At 40.3% G+C, this 22,308-nt stretch overlaps 1 protein-coding gene across 20 annotated transcripts in view; it reads right to left on the reverse strand.

Moving 5' to 3' along the window:
- The window catches only part of RIMS1 (regulating synaptic membrane exocytosis 1), a 258,952-nt gene extending 236,870 nt beyond the window's left edge, over positions 1–22,082 (reverse strand). For 7 of the 20 annotated variants that reach the window (XM_072142134.1, XM_072142139.1, XM_072142141.1 and 4 more), the window contains exon 1: positions 21,561–22,076. In XM_072142134.1, coding sequence (XP_071998235.1) covers positions 21,561–21,724 — 164 coding nt within the window. In that variant the 5' untranslated portion in view covers positions 21,725–22,076. Of the gene's footprint in view, positions 1–21,560 lie in introns of all 20 variants that reach the window. The other 13 variants (XM_072142137.1, XM_072142145.1, XM_072142146.1 and 10 more) reach the window with 4 other exon arrangements.
- Between the last annotated feature and the right edge of the window lie 226 nt (positions 22,083–22,308).

Genomic DNA, 22,308 nt, shown 5'->3' on the forward strand with positions numbered 1-22,308 from the left:
GCTTACCGGGGCATCCGATCCCTCCTGCCGCTGCCCCGGGTCCCGCCGAGTGACCCGAGGATGCAGGCTTCTCTCCCCGCCGGGTTCTGCCTTCCTGGCAGGACCCAGCTGTAAGTAACTGAGCATGTATGGAAGGCAAAGTAGCAAGTACTGTACTGATATAAGTGTTTATCTAGCCAAAATTGATTCAGATCTCGGTCTTTGTTTTGCTCTTTATGTAGCCAAACAATAAGAAATTCTATACAGGAATTTAAACATCTAGATTAGCTCAGCACGGACTCCTGAGATTTAAAAATAAATTTGAGATTAGATTATGTAATTAATGAGTACAATTTTATTTTGTATATCTACATTTTCCTAAATTGATTTGGGTACAATAAAGCAATGATAAGAGACCTAACATTAGTTTGTAATAGAACACAACAAAGCAATCTCTCTTTGTCGGTATTCTGAACCAGCACTTTCAGACCTCCGTCTTGGGATTCTGTGTCATTTCTGAAGTGCTAATGCTTGTGATATTACCATGATACATTTGACAAGTGCATAGTGACAAAAGTATCACTTAAAAGAAGCCAGCTTTTGACCTTGAGCCATGATCTGGTATATTCTGGTATAAAGAATAAGGCTGCATTTACACTAGTTTGGATCTGTCATTATTAGTTGTGACCTATACGACTAAAGTTCTATTAAAACAGCCTGATATCTATGTAATACTATAATTCCTCTGGCTGTTTGCCAGTCCTATGGGGAGAAAAGTAATTCAGCGGGGATCTGAATTCTGAAAGAAAATGTTAACACCCGCTTTTTAACTGATATCAAGCTTCAGTCTGGCATCTGTTTTTTTATGGGTTCCTCGTGAACTATTGTCTATGAGTGATCTAACTAGGACACGCCCTACTTTTTAACAGAACGGTCTTTTGCAACTGATTCAATAGAGAGTATCACATTCAGGGTCATCCAAAAAGCGGGTGACACACAGCCGCTTTTACCCGCTGTGTGTATCTGCCCATTACACACAATAGGGTATCATGCCTGGCTGCAATTCCTGGTGCACAACTAGGAATTGCAACTTGTTGTGGGTTTTCCAACCCTCACACAACTTTTTCAAAAATTGTGCTTGGCAGGGAACAGGGCAGACCAGAGCCCTGTGGTAAGCAGTGGAATACCGGAGCCTAAATCTATGCCAGGTCTAGCCTGGCGTAGATATCATTAATGCACATATGCCAGATTTAAAAAAAAAAACTCTTAGTTCAGCTACCATGCTTTGTGCCAGCAGAAAATATAGACTGCTGTACAATGTGTCAGCCTAAATTAATCCCCCCATCACGTTATTTATGAAGCAGTTGGTCAGGGTTTGTGAAAGTAGACACCAAGAAACTATTGGATTTTACAAAGTGAGAAAAAAGTCCCTCAAAAAAGTGTTTTATAATTCCATATTTAATTTTAGAAAATCTTTTGAACCTTGGATCCTCTTTCCGCCAAGCACCAATTGTCAGTGATAAAGTTCTTTAGATTATTACATAGTGTATTGATGAATAATGGTAAGTGTGCAAATTAATCCTGCAGGAAATGTATGGAAGTTTGCCAGCTACTAACAACACCACCCTGTGCCCTTATGCTATAAGTGAAAGAGGGTCTATACCAGCTACACAATCACCCCATGAGTAAAAGAAGCATAATGTAGGGGACTTCATAAGTTTTTCAGAATACATTTCCCAGAATTGTCATATAGAATAATGTTTTTTCTTATTCACCCCTTGAGTCATTTTATGTATTGAACCCTTCTTTCAATATTTTTAAAAAAAAAAACACATTTATATCTGAATTAAATACAAACAGAAAGTTCCGAAAAATTGTTGGCTGCTCTCGTACTTAAAGTAAAATGTAGCTTCACTACTTCTCGGAGCCAGCACTGCAATAACCACAGGCATGATATCTGATGATGTAAAGCTCCAGTAAACAGATCAAATGCTTTTCCATTCAGACTCCTCCTTTCCCGGCTTGGAGTATTTTTATGAATGACTAGCAGTCATTGATAGAGAGTGACTGCCAACTGCCCACTCAACCTTCTCTACTCTCTGCACGTACACACTGTGGCATGACTGCAGATGAGGCATCAAGTAATTGTACACGCTACTTATCAGGGGAGCTAAACGCCTTTTATATTGCATGAGGCAATAAAAGCAGTCACTGAGAGAATTGGTGGACTGATATATTGAGTTGATTCTGTGGCGACAGTCATCGTGCATAGTAAATATATACATGTTATCCTTGGTTTACCAACCGCTGTGAAAAGAGTTTCTCTGCTGAATTCTATTTTTTCAGTCTGTGTGAATTCAACATTATAGACAACATATTACCAAGACTCCGCGGAGGAAATGTTTGACCTGTATAAAAGAAATACTGTAACCTATCACAGCAAATTTTGCAATTTTTATGGTGTTCCTTAAAAAAGAAAAGCTGTTCTTAGACAGATTTTCTTTTCAACAGTTATTACAAATGAACCCTTTTTCCTTCTCAGTCCTCAGTAAACAGGCAGTTCTACCTTGAGATATTAGTAATCTGTGACAGACAGGTCGCAAAAGACTTTGGAGCAGATTTATCAAGCTGTCTGAAAGTCAGAATATTCTTAGTTGCACATGGCAACCAATTACAGCTCAGCTTTCTTTTTACCAGTGCTCATGAATATTTCAAAGGGGAGCTGTGATTGGTTGCCATGGGCAACTAAGAATATTCTCACTTTCAGACAGCCTGATTAATCTGCCCCTTTCTGTCCAATAAGCTGATCATCGCACATAACATGAAAGGAATAAAGTGGCAGGACGAATGCTAGACCTGCCGATCCATGAGTTAATGAGAACTGGACATGTATTTTCTTGATCAATGGTGGTTCCAGCAGTTGGAACCCCACCTATCAACAATTAAACTTGATACAACCCCCACCATTCCTATATATATATGTGGAGAAAGAGAGGGTGATTCAATTTCCTAAGCCATGTCAGCTATAAACAAAGATGGGGAGAAGGTCCTTTGTATATATAGAATAAATGACAAACACAGCAATGAGAAAAAGATAAAAAACTATTTGTCAGACACTGTTGTAGCTTAAATCACCAGAAAACTGGAACAGTAATTGCTGTTTTTAGTCCATTCTGCTCAAAAACAGTTGCTAAAAATGTAACTGCATTGTAAATGTAATCCCAAAGCTATGCCATTCAAAAAAAGAATTCATCATGCAAAAGCCAGGTCCTTATACGTGGACATTAAAAGGCTTTAAAGACAATGGGCAGTTATCTCCCCAATGGAAAAGGAAATAAAGTGTTGCATCCTTAACTTAAAAAATAGGTCATGTCCTTAAGTTGTTAATACACCATGGAGCACAATCTGGAAAACAGTCCTAAAAGGATTTGCTGATGTTCTCCGAACAATGGAATCTCTGCCACAGGGCCGACAGACATATATCACTGTAGATTTGTATGATAAAACCGAAAGCAAATCTTATATATATTATATGGTCATCCAGGTGTTTAATAAAATATACAGGGAGCCTGGGGGAGCTCAAGACTAATGGTGTATAAGGGACGGGTGGGCGTACCAGGCGGGCGGAAGTAGTCTGATCGGAGCCTGCCTGTCTCTGTTAATTAACAGGGGCACGGCACCAAAAGATGGCGACGCGGGACAATGGGATGAGGTAAGCACAAGTTCATTTTCTCTTTACAGCCACCGCAAGCCCCCTGTATAATTCATTGAAACATTCAGACAATCCATTTAATGAACTATTCATGTGTAGAGATTAGGACAGTGGTGGCGAATCTATGGCACGGGTGCCAGAGGTGGCAATCGGAGCCATTTCTGTGGGCACTCACCACAAAGGAACAAATCCACCAAATCTTCCTGCAGTTCCAGGCAACTTAAGAGATGCTGCTCTCAGCCCTTTTTTAAAGCGACACTTCATTGGCTGTTTGGAACTGTTGGAAAAGTGAGGAGGTGTGGACAGAACTGCAATATCTTTGGAGGTCATCCTGCTGGACCCTTCATTCTTCCTCTACAGAGAGACCCTGGAGAGAAGCTACAATGAGAGTGAATTTGCCCTCCTTCTTTCAACTGTATATGTGGCCTCAGGTTCTGATATGATTGAGAGATGTGCAAAAACAGATAGCAATAAGTTACTGCTTAAAATGTCATGTTGGCACTTCACTGTAAATAAGTGGATTTTGGTTGTAGTTTGGGCACTCGGTCTATAAAAGGTCCGCCATCACTGGATTAGGATATACAGGCGGTCCCCTACTTAAGGACACTCGACTTACAGACAACCCATAGTTACAGACAGACCCCTCTGACCTCTGGTGAAGCTTTCTGAATTCTTTCCTATAGTCCCAAATTGCAATAATCAGCTGTAAGGTGTCTGTAATGAAGCTTTATTGATAATCCTTGGACCCATTACAGCAAAAAATGTTTAAACTCCAATTGTCACTGGGGCCAAAATTTTTTCGTCTGGATCTACAATTATAAAATATACAGTTTCGACTTACATACAAATTCAACTTAAGAACAAACCTCCGGACCCTATCTTGTACGTAACCCGGGGACTGCCTGTACTGTACATTATAAGTGTTCTGTGAAGTGCAGCTATGAAAAGATCTTTCTATCCTGTTAGCGCCTACACATCATGACACTACTCATCATGAGAATAGAAGATGAAAACAAAATGTTGCTTATTTTTACTCCCAGCTGTCCCTTGTTTTTGCCAAGGACTGAATAAAAATACTCCTGTCATTTTTCCAGTTACTGGCAGAAAGTTGTAACACCTCAGGCATCACTTGTTGCAAAGAATATATATTGATATGTGAAAAACACACAAACACTGGACAGATTATAAAGCGCTTGTCAAAGACTTGTCATTGTTGTTATTTTTGACCAATGGAAAAATAAATGGTTCATCAGTAGATTTTTTACAGGTGTTCTCCGAAGATTATGAATAGGTAATCCTCATCTTATCTCCATGGCTCCCACAGCTATGGGACTGTCTAGTGTCCACCTTTTGAACGGAGCAATGGCCACATATGCATGCTGCTGTTCCATTAAAAGTCTAGAGGACTGATGAAGGTAGCTGTATTTGGTTATCTCTAACAGTACCATAAGGTTCAAAGAGACAGACATTGAAATGGAGAACAGAGGGGCCATAATTGGGAATCTAGTCACCAAAGCCATGTTGCTTCAAGCTCTCAACCATATCTGGTGCATAGAGGAGATCATGGATGTGGATTAAGGATGTGAGACACTGAGACGCTGTGTGGACTCCTTGAGATTTTTCAAAATTTTTTGCTGTAATGGGACCAAGTATTATCAATAAAACTACATTATAGACACCTTACAACTGATCATTGCAGCCTGGGACTATAGTAATAGCATCCAGAGAGCTTCACCAGAGGTCACAGTGGACAGAGACTTCTGTTTGTAACTAGGTGTCATCTGCAAGTTGGGTGTTCTAAAGTAGAGGACCGCCTGTAATTAAATTAGAAAGTCTTATGGAAAACTGTATAAATTTTTATTATTAAAAAAAATGCTTGTTGAAACTTTAACCCCTTCAGGTCTTAGCCATTTTAGAGCCTTAGGACCAGGCCTGATTTTTACAATTTGCCCTGTGTCATTATAGGAGGTTATACCTTTGTAGTGCTTTAACATAACCAGGAGATTTTGAGATTGTTTTCTTATCACACATTGAAATTCAAAGAAATAGAAACATTTTGATGATATCTTTTGTGTTTAGTTAAAACAGAAAAAAATTTTAGAAAAAAATGGAAATTTGGCAAAAAATTTCTAAAAATTATTCAATTTCAAATTTCAAAATGTTCAGCTTTTCAGGCAGATAGCCATAGCACACAAGTAACTTTATAACTAACATTTCCCAAATGTCTGCTTTATTTCGGCACAGGTTTTTATACATCCTCTCTCTTTTTCAGGTTGTTAGGAGGTTCAGAATTTTGGGTGCAATTTTTCTCATGTTTATGAAAATCACGAAAACCCTTATTTAGAGGCACATCCTCAGCTTTAAGTGACTTTGAGAGTCCAAAATAGCAGTAAAATCCTGTAAATTATGTCACTTTAGAAACTGCAACCATCAATGTTCGAAAAACCAACAAGTGTGTTAACCCTTTAGATGTTTCACAGGGATTAAAACAAAATGGAGGTGTAATTTCCAAGCTGTAATTTTTTTTTAAGATAATGTATTAATTTTGGCCAAAAATTAAACCGTCAAAAAGTTTTAAATGATAAAAACTCCCAAAGTTGATCCTCAATTTCTCCTGAGTATGAGGATGCCCCATACGTGTTGGTTAACTGCTGTATGGGCACACGGCCGGGCATAGAAAGGAAGGAGCACTATTCAAAGCAGATCTCTATTGTCACACTTTAAAGGCTATAAAATGTTTCTTCTTTTGTAATTTGAACATATTGTGGAATTTTTTTTTATGTGGATGAGAACCACTTTTCAGGTACATCATTTGCCGGGGTCCAATAGCTAATAATCTGATTTTATTACCATATATACTAGAGCAGTGATGGCGAACCTTTTAGCGGCCGAGTGCCCAAACTGAACCCAAAACCCCCTTTATTTATTGCGAAGTGCTAACCAAAAATTAAAGCTGTAACTTATTGTTCAACAACTTCATATTTACCTCCTGAGGACAGCAACACAGTTGAAAGATGGAAATTTTAGCTTATTTGCAGTGTCCCTCTGTACACAGAGAAATGTGGGGCCTGCAGGAGGTCCTCCAAAGATAATTCGGCCCTGTCTACTCATTCTCCCTCTTCCTACAGTTCCAAGTAGCGAAGTAAGTATCAAAATATTACTGAAAGCAGCATCTTTTAAGTTGCTTGGAACTGGAGGAAAATTCTTTGAGTCCTGTCTGGTGTGCTGTGGGTGCCCACAGAAAGGCCTCTGGGTGCCGCCTCTGGCACCAGTGCCATAGGTTCGCCACCACTGTACTAGAATATAAGCAGACCCCTAATTTTAACACAAAAAAACTGAAGAAATCTATTGACTCGAGTACAAGCCTAGGGTGGGAAAAGCATTGGTCACAGCCTCCCCAGTATATAGCCATCAAGCCCCCTGTAGTATATAGCCTGTCAGCCCCCTATAGTACATTGCCAGCCAGCCCCTTGTAGTATATAGCCCTCCATACCCCTGTAGTTTATAGCCAGCCAGCCCCAAGTAGTATATAGCCTGCCTGCCCCTGTAGTATGTAGCCTGCAAGCTCCTGTAGTATATAGCCTGCCCCCCCCCGCCCCCAATATAATGCCTGTAAGAAAAAAAACAACAGTGTACTCCCCTTACGATGCATAGCCCCCCACCAGTAGGTCCTCTTCTATACAGCGATGGTCTGGCATCGGCTCCATGTCCCCCGCTGTCCGATGAAGGCACCATGACATCAGCCGCTCGCTGACATTATAGTGTGTGCCGATGCCGGCGCACATAGTAGAATGTCAGCGAGCGGCTGACGTCATGATCCCTGTGACGGACAGCGCAGGGACAGGGAGCCGATGCAGGAGCATCACTGTATATAAGAGGACCTGCCGGGGGTGTCGGAAGGTGAGTACACAAAAACACTGTTTGTTTTTTTTCTTGACTCGAGTATAAGCCGAGGTGAGGTTTTGCAGCACATTTTTTGTGCTGAAAAATGTAACTTATACGCGAATATACGGTAACTCTTTCTTGGTTGTGGTTAAAAAAATCATTAATTCTTGTTTATGTTTTTAGCATTTTTTTCCCGGACGTGCACCGTGCCATAAAAATAATGTGTTATCGATATTCTATGGGTCATCACAATTACGGCGATACCCCATTTATATATCTTTTTTATGTTTAACTTGTTTTGCAGAATATAGAACTCATTTTGTGAGAAATTTGCTTGTTTTTGCATCGCTATGTAACAATGGGCGTAACAATTCTTTTTTTTTGTTTGTTTACATAGCTGTTTTAGAGCTTTTTTGCGGGACAGGCTGTACTTTTTATTGGTATCATGTCGGGGTAAATGTTATTTTTTGATTACTATTTATGCGCTTTTTATTAGGTCAGATGTGAAAAGTTTTTTTTTTTGTTTTTTTTTACAAGGTTCACTGTTCAGTGAAAATGTTTTTACCGACATTGTGATACCCAATATGTTGTGTATTTTTTGGTGATTTTCACTTTTTTATGTTTTATGTGATTATTGCATAGGATGGGACTTGATAACAGTTATCAAATGTGTCCTATGGACACAGAGACCCAAAAAAATTTTTGACTGGGGTTACAATTATAAAGTATACAGTTCCGACTTCCATACAAATTTAACTTAAGAACTAACCTACAGAACCTTGCCTGCCTGTATATGGTATTATTGGAATTGTAATAGAATAATAACTTCTTATTTATAAAACACGGCATAATCAACATTGATGGCAGATACTCTGTTATTTTGCATATGAAAAATTGGCAATATGGTACATCTAAATGGTACCATCAAAAACTCATTCCACAAAACTATGCCCCAACAAAGCTATACCTCCATACTAAAGAGACTTTTCTTTAAACCAGCAGCCCCCACAGGTAGGTTATGAAATGTCCTTTCTGAAATTCTCTCTATTACGTGAAATCTCACCTGTTTACCTATAAAAAAAAATCTCTCCTAAAGTGATATGAAAAGAGTCAGATTTTGCCTGAGATGAGTCAAGGTTAGTGGCTGCAGGGGTGGTGTCCCTATTTTCGGTTATATAGTACCTAGAAACATGCTTACAGAACTGGAGAAAATCCCTGGTTCTGTAAATCACAGGCCCACAAGCCTGATGCAATCTCAAACATTAACTTCTTATCTTTAATATCTTTAGAATGATGATGTACACTGATATACACAGTACAAGTATAATACACACAGTGATGTCGCAGTACTGAGATAATCCACGCAGTGATACCACAGTAAAGGGATGATACAGGAAAACATACACAGTGATGTCACAGTAAAGGGATAATACAGGATAACATACACTGATGTCACAGTTAAGAGAAATTACACGCAGTGATGTCAGTACAGGGTAATACAAACAGTGATGCCTCAGCACTGAGAAATTAAAAAGTACAATAACAATCTAGTCAATAATGGTACAGTACTAACAGCCAGACCACAGGAGGAATGATGTGTATCCTGATATCATGGTCTCCCTTCCTCTCATCTGTATCCTGTATTTTCTCTCCTTATTTAAAAACTATATAAATAAAGAATTAACAAAAAAAAAAATAGTAAATACTACTAAGAGTTAATTGATACCCACAGTTCTGTAATAAGACTTGATCAAGTTAAATAAATTTTAGCATGCCTCCTTTGACGCTTACTGTTCCGTATGTCTGACCAGATATGACCAGATATGAGCCCCCTTACTTGGCACCATAGATGGGTTGAAAGGCACCAGGGTAGATGCAGATTAACTATGGCCACAGTCAGTTCCAATTCTCAGGGCACAGAGTTGAGCGCAGTGGCAATGCGAGTCTGTCTGGGTATGTTTTCTGTATGTGCTTGAACATATTTGAAGGTCTGGTTTGAAACGGCTGCCTTAAAGATAATATCAACCAATCACAGTTCAGCTTTAATTTTTCAGCAGCAGAGCATAGTCTATACAGTTTGGTGCATCCTTGGCTCTGGAGCTTCTGTACATGCGCAGATCTCTGGCATCACAGAGGGGGTCCTCAAGATAAGGACCAGCTAGATGAGGAGAAATGATAGGGAACAATATGGGAAGGGGGTGAGAGTAGCAAAATATTAGGGGAACATGAGGGGCCAGAAGATGAGATGCCACAATATGGGGGGGGGGGGGTCCACATATAAGAGTGGGCTACAATATGAAGGAAGTATAGAGTGGCACATTATGAGATTGGGGATGAGCTGATGGGGCTGATGGGCCGACAGGATGGGAGGGGCAACATGATATGAGGGGAGAGATGAGGGGACACAATCGGAGGGGAGGTGAGGGAGCACACGATGAGCAGCCATAAATGTGAAGGAAGGTGAGTGAGGCCACAAAAGGGGAGATGAGAGTCCGGCCCTGCCAATGGGATAGTACCAAATATGGTCCACCCACTGTCCCAGTCCCAGAATCAACTCTGCTTCCCTTTGGAGGTAGATAGAGCTGAATGCAATGGCAAAGGAGTAGGCATTCGGCTACCTGCTACACCAGTAGGACTTGCTTTGCACCAGAGAATGAAGCAGGGCTGCTGTGGGGAAATGAGGAATGTTAAAGGAAATTTACCCTTTGATTTCATGCATTATGAAACAAACATACCTTGATAATGCTGTAGCTACAATGATGCAGGTACATATCTTGTTTGATCCCTGAGCTGAGTGGTTTTGCTGAAAAAACTATTATAACATTCAGGATCTTGGGAAAGCTGGATTGCTTCAGCCTGCCAGTGATAAACACATCACACAGAGCTTTCTAAACTGTCCAGACAGGAATAATCATCCTGAGCTGGATCACTCACACACAGCAGCTGGGGGAATGGTGCAGCGATTGATTACTTCTGCCTGTCAGGCACAACACAGTGATTGCATAATTCTCTGGAGCAGTGCATACTTAATGTGAGAGGAGAAGCGCTGAGCCCCAGCTCAGCCCCAACAATTTTATAATAGTTTTTTTCAGCAAAACCACTCGTTCAGCACAGGGATTAAACAAGATATGCTTCTGCATCACTGTAGCTGCAGCTTTCTCAAGATATGTTTGCTTCATAATGGTTGAAATCAAATGGTAGATGTTCTTTAAGTTTCTGGGAGCACTATATGAAGGGGCACAGAAAGGGGAGGGGGGGCATTATAAGTAGGAGGAGGAAGGATTGAATTAAACAGTTCCCTATAAATTAGTGTTATGAATTTCATAAGGTCATTGCAGGGTGATGGTTCATGGACAGATAGAGATCAGATGCTCCTCCATCTACAGCCATATTATAGACTGATGAGGTTAAAGACAGGAGGCTTCACTTCACATACCATGAAAGGAGAGCAGAACTTTTAATAGATTTATATCGGTAAAATGAGGAAAAGTGGCCAACCCCTTTAATTTTCAGACTCACTAGCCTAACTTTACACCATCTAAATGAAGACACTTAATAAATATGCCCCATTATTATTTCACCTGCATATAACATATCCTGTTTTATCCCAAGCCTCTGTGATAATTTAATTATGCTTGATATTCACATATGATTCAGACAGTCTGGTCCCTTGGCAGTCACTCATATAGGACATATTTGAGCACCTCAATTAATTTCTACCACATAATGGAAAAAAAAGACATTATACTATTAACTAAAATGATAGCATTGCACCAAAATGAAATATCTGGGCATGGCACCAAACGCTTCATTATTACTTCCCAAAGTTTGAGATTGCTGATATTTTTTACAATGTGATGCCAGTGATTTCTGCTGCTACATCACTGATAGATTTATATTCATATACGGTCATAGTATATTCATACTGATATGGAAAATATTTTATCTGTATGTTTTTAGTGTTTTATTTTTAAAGGGAATCTGTCATCAGCAGTTGGCCTAATACTGTAAACCACTAACACAATATTGTCAGGCAGCGTAACACCTTCTAGTTTTTGTTTCTTTCATGGTCCAGTACGGTGGCATCATCTTGAAAATCAACTTTGAAGTGAGAGGTAAATTGGTTGAATAAAGTCGAGGAGGAGAGCTTAAAGGAAACCTACCACTTGAAGTGGTAGGTATAAGAAGAAAATACCGAGCACCAGCTCAGGGTGAGCTGGTACCGGAGCTTATTTTTTTAGTGTTTTAAACCGCTGTATCGCGGTTTAAAACACTTTTTAATCTTTATGGCCGGAGCTGCTTCGGCGCAGGGAGGTACGTGCTCGGCGCTTACCATGGGCGCGGCTCTCCTTCACTTCCTATGTAGACGCGCGCACAGTCGCGCGCATGGTAAGCACCGAGCGCGTACCTCCCTGCGCCGAAGCAGCTTCGGCCATAAAGTTTAAAAAGTGTTTTAAACCGCGATACAGCAGTTTAAAACACTAACAAAAATAAGCTCCGGCACCAGCTCACCCTGTGCTGGTGCTCGGTAGTTCCCTCTTATACCTGCCACTTCAAGTGGTAGGTTTCCTTTAACACTGAAGTCAAGGTGGGGAGCTCTGAACACCTCTGTGATTGATATCATTCACTGGACTTCAGGAGATCTGGTTAGTGATGTCTCTGCATGTAGGATCATCAATTGTGAAGACCATCAAGTGAAGTCTGAAGAAGAGAAAGCTTCACTTGACTTTATACATCCAATTTACATCTCACTTTAAAGTTGATTTTCTGGATGATGCCACCACACTGGGTCATGAAAGAAACATGGTGCTCGGCTGCTTGACATCATACTGGAAGTGGTTTATTAGGTCGATTTCTACTGACAGGTTCCCTTTAATGATTTTCACTAACATGATGCCAGTATCTGTAACAGCTAAAGAGAATAAAATGCATACCTTGCATTTTTTTAAAGGAACTTCATCCGTTTTTTGTATCTTCTATTAGCTGTATGTGATGGAATGGCAGCTGCAATAAACATTTATGAGATGTACCCCACTAAACAGACAGCCAGCAACCAATAAAGAATAGACCTGATCTGTTGCAATAAAGTTTTAGGATCCTCCTCGGAGAACCTATAGAAAGTTGGTCTCTGGCAGAAATCACCTGACAGTTTATTACATGACATCTATGAATGTGAATGTATTATGTGTGATACTACAGTTCTCCTTCTCTTCAACAGCACTAGCTGATGGCCATCAGAACAGAATAGATCAAAATAGTTTCCCCTTACTCTGGGTGTGTACTTGGAAATTCTCTGGAAATAATAAAACTATGGCCAGAGCAGGAGCTATGATCCCAGAACTTCTTTCAAGGGGAATGAAGACATTTAGCAACACTATAACAAGGAGCAGGGTGAGTACCGCTTTGTGGTCTCAGCACCTGGGAGTTTTCTTGTGGGGTTGGATTTCACTGGGCGCCCCAAATGACATATCTTATTCATTCTTTGGGACGGTACGATCATGGAGATACCAAATTTGTATAGGTTTTATAATGTTTTCATACATTTACAAAAATTAAAACCTCCTCTACAAAACATCTTCTGGCGCCAATAGCTTTTTCATACTTTGGTGTACGGAGCTGTGGGTGGTGTCATTTTTTGCGACCTTTGATGGCGGTTTCAATGCTACCATTTTTGGACTGTATGACCTTTTGATCACTTTTCATATGATTTTTTATAATTTTCAAAATGGCAAAAAAGTGCCATTTTTTACTTTGGACGCTATTTTCCGTTACCGGGCTAGACGCAGTGAACCATTATTATATTTTGATAGATTGGGCATTTTCGGACGTGGCAATACCTAGTGTGTTTATGATTTTTAAAGTTTATTTATATTTATATGAATTCTAGGGAAAGGGGGGTGATTTGAATTTTTAGGCTTTAAGGTTTTTTCCTGGATTAAACAAGACAGGCTCGGGTCTTCCGAAGACGTGCTATTACGTCACATGCTGAGAAGGGGTTAAATTGACACTGTCACCAGATTTTATCCTACTAAACTTGCAGCACGCTAAACTAGGGTATGAGATATTCTTTCTAAAATTCCTTCTTTTATGTTTCATCTTGCATGTTTAACTAAAAAAAAATCAACTCCAAAGTCACATGCAAAAAGCTGAGAAGTGCAGAAGAGAGCCTGAGAGGAGTCAATTTTAGGAGCGTCACTTCAGATGCATATATCTTGTCACCTACCTAGAACTATGTTTTTGGTGTCGTATTAAAGATAAGAATCTCATCTCATCAACCAATGTAAAGGCAGTTAAAGACATAGGGGCAGATTTATCAAGCAGTCTGAAAGTCAGAATATTTCCAGTTGCCCATGGCAACCAATCACAGCTCCCCTTTAAAATATTCATGAGCACTGGTGAAATGAAAGCTGAGCTGTGATTGGTTGCCATGGGCAACTGGAAATATTCTGACTTTCAGACTGCTTGATAAATCTGTCCCATAGTTTTAAATGCAAGCTGCGGATAAAAATCCTATTCTCACCTGATTCTTTAAATGGCTGTATCTGTCCTTATGTGATTTGAAGGATGATATTGCTTTATTTAATATAGGGTAATAACAAAAGAAGGTTTCTAGATACTATAGAACTATGCATTTGTGCATCTTAAGCAGGGCTAGCTTTAGGGGGCAGCAAAATGGGCTTTTGCCCAGGGCCCCCTATCCTAAAGGGGTCTCCTGCATGTGGGCTTTTGTGGGAAGAGGATGTTTTGCTTCTTTAATACCCCTAGGGTGAATGCCTTGCTGAAGATCATCTACTGTCTATATACAGATTATCTATCTGTCTAGTTATCTATCTCCTATAATTTGTCTATTTCCTATCTATATATCTGTCTATCAAACCATTTATCTATCTAGCTTTTTGTGTATTTATCTATACAGCTTCTATCTACGTATCTATCTATCATATCTATCTCCTATGTAAAATCTGTCTATCAATCAATCACTCTTCTATTGATCTTTTCTACTATATCAATCTATTTAAAAAAGAGTCCAGAACAGTACTGCAAAACTACAGTACCACTCCATCTAGTGAATTAATAAAAACACATCGCAACGTTTCAGCTTGACAAATAAATCCACTCGTTTTTTCATTCACTACATGTAGCATAATATATATCCACTTTATATTCCAGCATCTATAAATCTATCTTTCTATCATCTATATATAAATCTATATCATCTTTCATATTTATCTTCTATCATCATTCTATCTATTATCTGTTTATCTCCTATAGAATTCTCATACAGTCCCATATTACACATTACCTTACCATACTACTGTGTGTAACTACAAGGTGTTATTAAAGTGCAGGGATAAAGGACCCTCTTACTGACTGTGACTGCTCATAAAATAGTTTTATTTTGGAGCCCCACTTTTAGTTTTGCCCAGGGCCCCACTATGTCTAAAACTGGCCCTGATCTTAAGTGACACTTCCCCTTCAGCCTCTATAAGTAACTCATCTCTGCTCATTTTCACTTGCTTTTGGAAGAGATTTTTTTTATAGATAAACAGGAAGATACAACATACGAGAAGAATTTCTAGGAAGGATATTTCTTACCCTACCTGAAGCTGCTAGTAATATAGTGGGGTACTAGCTTAGAGTTTCTGTAGAATGAAAGTAACACAGATTTACCAAATTTGGTTATGGAAGTAATAGAAAATAATCAGTACGGTAAATATATTATGCATTCAGAAAGTCCTCAGATTTTGTTTTGTTAAGGCATTGTGCAAAAACCAAAAACATTACATTTTTCCATTCTGCACTCAATACCCCATAATGAGAATGTAAAAGAAGATATTTTCAAAATTTTACCAAAATCATCAAAAAGGAAATATACAAAGGGACGATTCACCAACGTGTCCAGAACTTACATAGTGCAGTTAGACAATCACCATAATGCATCTAGAACAGTGAACACAGCTTCTGACTTTTCTCCAGGACCCCTGCAGCTACACCTGTCCCTACATCCTACTGTCCGCCCACTGGGGCCCATGTACCTGGACTTCAGCACAGGCCTCAGGGACCATCCACTGTATATCCACGCGGGCAGTCAGTAGCCAGTTAAAGAGGAATCAGATATTATAACCTCATTCCCTTTTTTATTTTATGTACAAAGAAAATATAATACATACATGTATTGTGGCTGTACTTCTAATACTGCTACCTTTGGTAAGATAATATATACAGTATTATTCATTTGTTTTTCAAATGAGTCCTAAAAAAATGCTAATGGAATATGACTAAGCCCATTCATGGCACAAGATTGATGGGCTTATGAAAATCTTATTAAAGAGGTTTTCCAGGCCACTGATATTAAGGACTATCCAAAAGTGAATGGGAGCTAAACTGCAGTAACCCAGCTCAAGAGCTGCACAAAAAAATCTAGCTGTGCTGTGTGTTTTGAACGCAAGTCTTAAAGTTCCCCCCGCTGGCGGTCCATCACCCATATGTTCCAGCCTCTTAGTAAATACAGGCACAAACTCTACAGTTCAGACTTGTAGACTAGGTCGGAACTGTGTTTATTGCTATAACCCATAGGAGACTATAGTAAATCTGGTGGGTGAAGCATTCATGCCCTTGTCTTGCGTGCACTCGCCTGTTTCCCACCTGAAGTGGCGGGTTGGGGAAACTGGAAAACTGGCGGGGAGGGGGAGATTCATGTGCCTTATCCGCCAGAAAATTCCATTCATCCCCCTGCTTCCTCAGCACTTGTGCACTTCCTCAGAGATTACCTCAGTCATGGTGCCTGGATCTATAAGTAATGCCGTATGCAACCACCATAATACTATAAACTGCAGAAGCAATATAACATGCAGTGTAATGCTCAAAATAAAAAGAAACTTTATCTAAAACCTTTACAATCACAGATCCTTGGTTAGACCCCCACAGAAAGCGACCGCTGCAGCCATTACCTCAGAGCAAAGGGAGACAGTAGGCTGGCATCTTGGAAACAAAGCTGAAGGATCTGTGCTTTAAAAGTGAGGAAATTTAAAGAGGTGCCAATTATTTTTTTGTTTTACAGGATTTTTTTTAAAAAACTGGACCATCTTGTAAAATAAAGATCCATGGTGGTCATAAGCCTCAGGTAACAGCCCATTTATGGTGCCCACTTCAGCAGGGCTGTGTCTAAAGTAACAGGTAGAAAGGACTTATTCAACTGTTTTCATAGTACCCCTACTTCCATATATATATATATATATATATATATATATATATATATATATATATATATATATATATATATATATGTGTACCCATACTTCCATATGTATGTGTAACCCCTTCTTCTATATGTATGTGTACCCCTACTTCTATATGTATTTGTAACCCCTTCTATATGTATGTGTACCCCCTATTTCTATATGTATGTCTAACCCCTTCTTCTACTGTATATGTATGTGTACCCCCTACTTCTATATGTATGTGTAACCCCTTCTTCTATATGTATGTGTACCCCTACTTCTATATGTATGAGTACTCCTGTTTCTATATGTATGTGTACCCCACTTCTAAATGTATGTGTTCCCCCTACTTCTATTAATTAAACAAAGTTGGACTCCAATGAAGGAGTAGAACCATCTCAAGGAGTATCAGAAGGAAGTGTACAGCATCTGAGTTAAATATGAGTGTCACAGCAAAGGGTCTGAATACTTATGATCATGTGATATTTCAGTTGTTCTTATTTAATAAATTAGTAAGAGATGGGGTTCAGAGTGTATATTAATGAGCTTACCAATTATCTTACCAATAGGCTGCAATGGAATAGAGTGAAAAAAATAAAAGGGGTCTAAATACTTTTTGTACCCACTGTATAGCAAGCAGTTTTATTAAACCACAAGTACCATGGATAGCTCTTGGGCATGTCTAGAGCACCATGTTACTTTTTTTCTCTCCATAGTTCAAAGTGGGTATGGTTTAAATTGAACAGATGGTAACAAAAGTATACAAATGATCTGTACATGGTTATAATATTGATGCAATTCCAGTTGGTATGAAAATATTTAAGATCAACTATGACTACATAACAAGGAAAGTAACAGTCCCAGTCCAAGAGAAGCTTCTCATTTACATGATAACCACAAGAGATAACAATGTGTATGTCCACTTATACATGCAGGGGTTTCCTGGTGTGCTGTAATGAAAATGCTGAAGATTTGGGCAATGTAGTCACCTGGGAACCTTTAAAGTAATGGACCTCTAATCTCAGATAGTTAAGGAGTAACTCTATATTTGTGGTTCTGAGACTAGTCTTCAGGGAACATGTCAGACTCGGACAACAAAAGTCGTTTTCACGCAGCTGACTCAATGACATAAGTGAATATATCCTGGGCTACAGTTTAGTCAGGTTGTAGTATTTTTGAAGTGATACTATCAAACCATTAGGACATGCTGCAGCACACTGGCAGAGCGAGGACCACAGAAGAAAATGTTCATCTCCAAGCGAATCTATTATGAGTATTTAGGTCCACGGACTACCACCAACCTGTTATATATGACAGTGATGTCCTTTATCTTCTGGGAGATTCAGCATTACACGGAATTGGGTGCTTGAATGCAATATACAGATGATGTGGAGTCACGGGGCACAGAAGAATCATGCTAGGATGTCCCCTCCTGACCTAGTACATCATTACAGCTGCAGAAGATTGCTTATGATGATATCTATATCCCATGGGACAGTATTTAAACCAGGACATGTCAGGCCAACATCACTCTTTCCCTCTTGGTGACTCCTTAAGCCATTTGTATGCAGTATTCAAGGTTATTTTTTCGAATAGTCACTACACACCTATAGCTGAGTGTTGTAAAAGGTTACCTTTAAGAATGCTGTTTATGTTCTCTATAACGTAGGCCATTAGATATAACAGCACCGGTAACAGTCCACCATTATGTACACGCATACCTTACTGTAAGCTCACATGAAGCTTGTCAAGTTTGTAATTCTGACCTTTATAAATTAATGTGAAGTAGTTTTTGAGTATTTGCATGCTGAACACTCACCTCCTATATTTGGGCTCATGTCTTGCAGAACTAGTCATTCCCAGGACCAGTTACAATGGGGGAGATTTATTCTGCACATAAATCTCCCCCTTCCTGCCAGTTTCCTAATTTCTCTGACCCACACGCCACATTTGGCGCATCAGGGTATAGAGCATGGTGGGGATTGCGCAGTCAGGGACGTAAATGCCCGGCCCACAGTATTTACTATGGTCTGCGGTACAGACTATAGCAGAATCTAAACAGGTCTTAAATGGCGGAGTTTGCGCATGATCTACTAGTAGTAGTAGATATGGCTGCAAGGGGGAATTTTAAGTCTTAATGAATTCCTCCCAGTATGTCAGTTCTTGAAACTTACTAGACAAATCCACACTGAAGTACCACAGCACTTCATCCAAGCATTCATGAATATAGTCTATGACATGAGGCTGAAGCCGTATCCACTGCAGAATATTCCATTTATTGCATATGGATACATTTCATAGCACAAGGATTAGCCAATGAAAAGAGAACTGCATGTTCTATGTATGACTTGCTTAAAAAAAGGAATCCAAAATGGTGTTTTGAATTTGTATCCTAAGAAATAACAGATCAGATCTCATACATGAGGTAGGCAACTAATGTACAATTTATTATGGTTTCATTCACATATGTGATAATATTTATAGGAGAATAATAAAATAAAGGAAACTCTGAGTCTATTTCATGGCGGACATGAAAAATGGGGTTTCGGCCAGTGAGCATTTCATGGGACCACATAAAGCAGCATCCTTGACAGACTCTACAAGGGAACCTCCAATGCAGTTGTGAATGAAGACTTTGTTGTTCAATCCTTCATATAAGCTTCTGTGCTGATTTTTGGAATAGTGTAAGTAGCCGTCTCATTTAAGACGGAGATTTCTCTGATAAATGATTATACTATCAAGGCAAGTAATGGATCATAGCCTGCAAAGCCAACAATGCTATCTCCAAGGCGTGGGTGGCACATGGGAAGAAGAAGCACAAGTGATGATCTTACAGCCACACCTGAAATACACCTTCAAATCTGGAAGCTGGTGTAACATTATCTTCCATTACTTTGACAATTTGGCAGGAGATTTGGAGAACTCCTGATTGCGGTAAAAAGAAAAACCTGAAGGTACTTTACTGTAAAATCATCGGAAAATATAGCCTGCATGCACTGCATACCCTGATATAGTAGACATATGGTATTAGTGGGCTAAAAAAGAATAAAAGCACAAAATGTTCATGTCAAGACTAATTAGGACCCCTCCGATCTATGTTCTATCCTCACAGAACAGTGTCCTATGTATATCATATTGTACGGCATCTCTGCATGGCATGATGGTATCATATGAATCAGGTCTGAGGCTCCAAGACACATAATGAAAAATCACTGCCATTATTTTATCATTCTAAAAGCTCAGGATTGTAAAAAAAATTATAAATGAGAAATTATCTGATCCAATGTTACCCAGTTATAAATGACTCAGTTGCAATGTTACCTAGTTATAAATGATCAGTTCCAATGTTACCCAGTTATAAATGATCAGTTGCAATGTTACCCAGTTCCTTGTTGGTGTCTATCTCCAGTCCAGACACAGGGACATGAAAGCTGTAACCAGTGACTGGCTGTAGTGGTCCTGTGTGTCAGGATGTCATTGGGACTGAGCAGTGTTAGGGCCTCAAAGAGCTTTGTCTTCTTCGACACCTCTTGTGTGTTCAGTAGATTCAAGCAGTAGAAAATAATTTTAATAATGTTCTGTGTGGCCAGTGTGCCATGTTACAATACTGCCACACAATACGATACTGCCATGGTAAAATAGGTGCCACACCCACCCCTGACTACATGAACATCCACACTACATGGTATGTCACCTATAACTACTTCATTCATAAGAGACAATCTTAATCTTAATCCCGACTATCAATCCTCTCATTTCTAGTAGTTCTAGGAGTATTTCTTTTGCTCTAAAACATAGAAAAATCACCAAATAACCAAGCAAATCCACTTTTTTGTGGAATATGTCCTATTTTTCATTAGTTGTCAATAGCCCAAATCTTCCTGAGGCCACTATGGTCACTAGTTGTATCTCCCTTCGTTGGCCAATTTTTGGCAAGGTTAGAAGTCCCTACTCTCCTTATGATGATCCCCATGATATAAGGCCAGTAAGAAAATGCCCTGATAGGTGAAAACTAATCTAAGGCTCCTAAAGGCAGAATGACAGTATTTCCTGACAGTACTGGATATTTTCTGCTCCTACAAGGCCCATGGATTATAAGACACCAGGGGATTAATGGCACACCAACAATTACATACCATTCATTCCATCTAGTGAAATAATAACAAGCTGCTAGTACCCCGACTATAAATATGACTGAGACACAGCACACACATATACATATATATATATATATATATATATATATATATATATATATATATATATATAATCAACCGATACAATCAGACATTTGATCCTGGGAAATACAAACCATCAATTACAGATAAAGATGGCTACAGCTTTCCATGGACACTTAACAGCACCAGTAAAATGCAACCACACCCCATGCTCCCTGGACCAGCAAGTCAAGTGCTCCCATACAGGAATGATATGGCCCCACAATCACCCGGGGAGAGGGCACCCAGTGCTGGCATGTGACAGCCATCCGTGATGGGTGAGCCATTACTATGTCATGGTGGTCATCATGGAGGCCAGTGTCAGGGCAGATGACATGCAGGCCACAGACTAATGCCCCCCTTCCATTAGCAGTCAGTGCTGTGCTACCTGTCAATGGATGGAAATGACAGCTGACAAAGAAGTGCCTGCCATCATCATCATCCTCCTCCCCGTGCAGGTCCTCCAGGCTGGGCACCTGGGGAGGGGACACAGCCCTCGGGCTCCCCTGCTCTGCACTGACAAGTGAATGAATGTGATGTCCTTACTTGAGCATGGCCTCTTCCTTCTCCTCCTCCTCCTTCTGTCGGTTCATCACTGCCATGATGGTGTTCCGCTCGTCCTCGGTGAGATGGCTCAGGTCGGGGAGATCTGGCATCGGGGGAGGCACTATGGGTGGCCGGGGGCCTCTGGGCCCCATAGAAGAAGACATGATGTGGGGATGGAGGCTGGCGGGAGGAGCAGCCACCTTCAGCCTCAGCCTTCACACAGCTATGGACCAGTGCTCTCCCCACCCCACCTCGTTACCGGAGCGCTAGCGGCCAGTCACATCCCTGCGGGGAGGGGGACGCGTCCCCCCAGGTGTCACACAGCTGGAGGCGTCATCCCCGGGTGCTGGAGCCGCGCTGCCGTCCTCCCGTCCCCGGTACTGCCGCCGCCGCCGCTGACATGCAGGCTGATGTGAGAGAGGAGGAGGGGGTGCGGGGAAATGAACACAAGCTGTTAACACTGTGCTGTGGGGGAGGGGCGGATGACTGCATCCCTCCCTGGCAAGACAGCAGCAGCATCCCTCATCTTCCTCCTGCCCGGGCATGCATCATATGACCGTCCTGTCATCATATGTACATTGTATGTGTCACCATCTGCATTACATACACCGCTCCACCCTACCAGAGACATGATGAGAGACAGTGGTCTACCTACAGGGAAGGGGCTGGTGCAGCTACCTACAGGGAGGGGTCCTGGTGCATCTACCTACAGGGAGGGGTCCTGATGCAGCTACCTACAGGGAAGGGG

The sequence above is a fragment of the Engystomops pustulosus genome, chromosome 3, assembly GCF_040894005.1.
Source record: "Engystomops pustulosus chromosome 3, aEngPut4.maternal, whole genome shotgun sequence".
Lineage (NCBI taxonomy): Eukaryota > Metazoa > Chordata > Amphibia > Anura > Leptodactylidae > Engystomops > Engystomops pustulosus.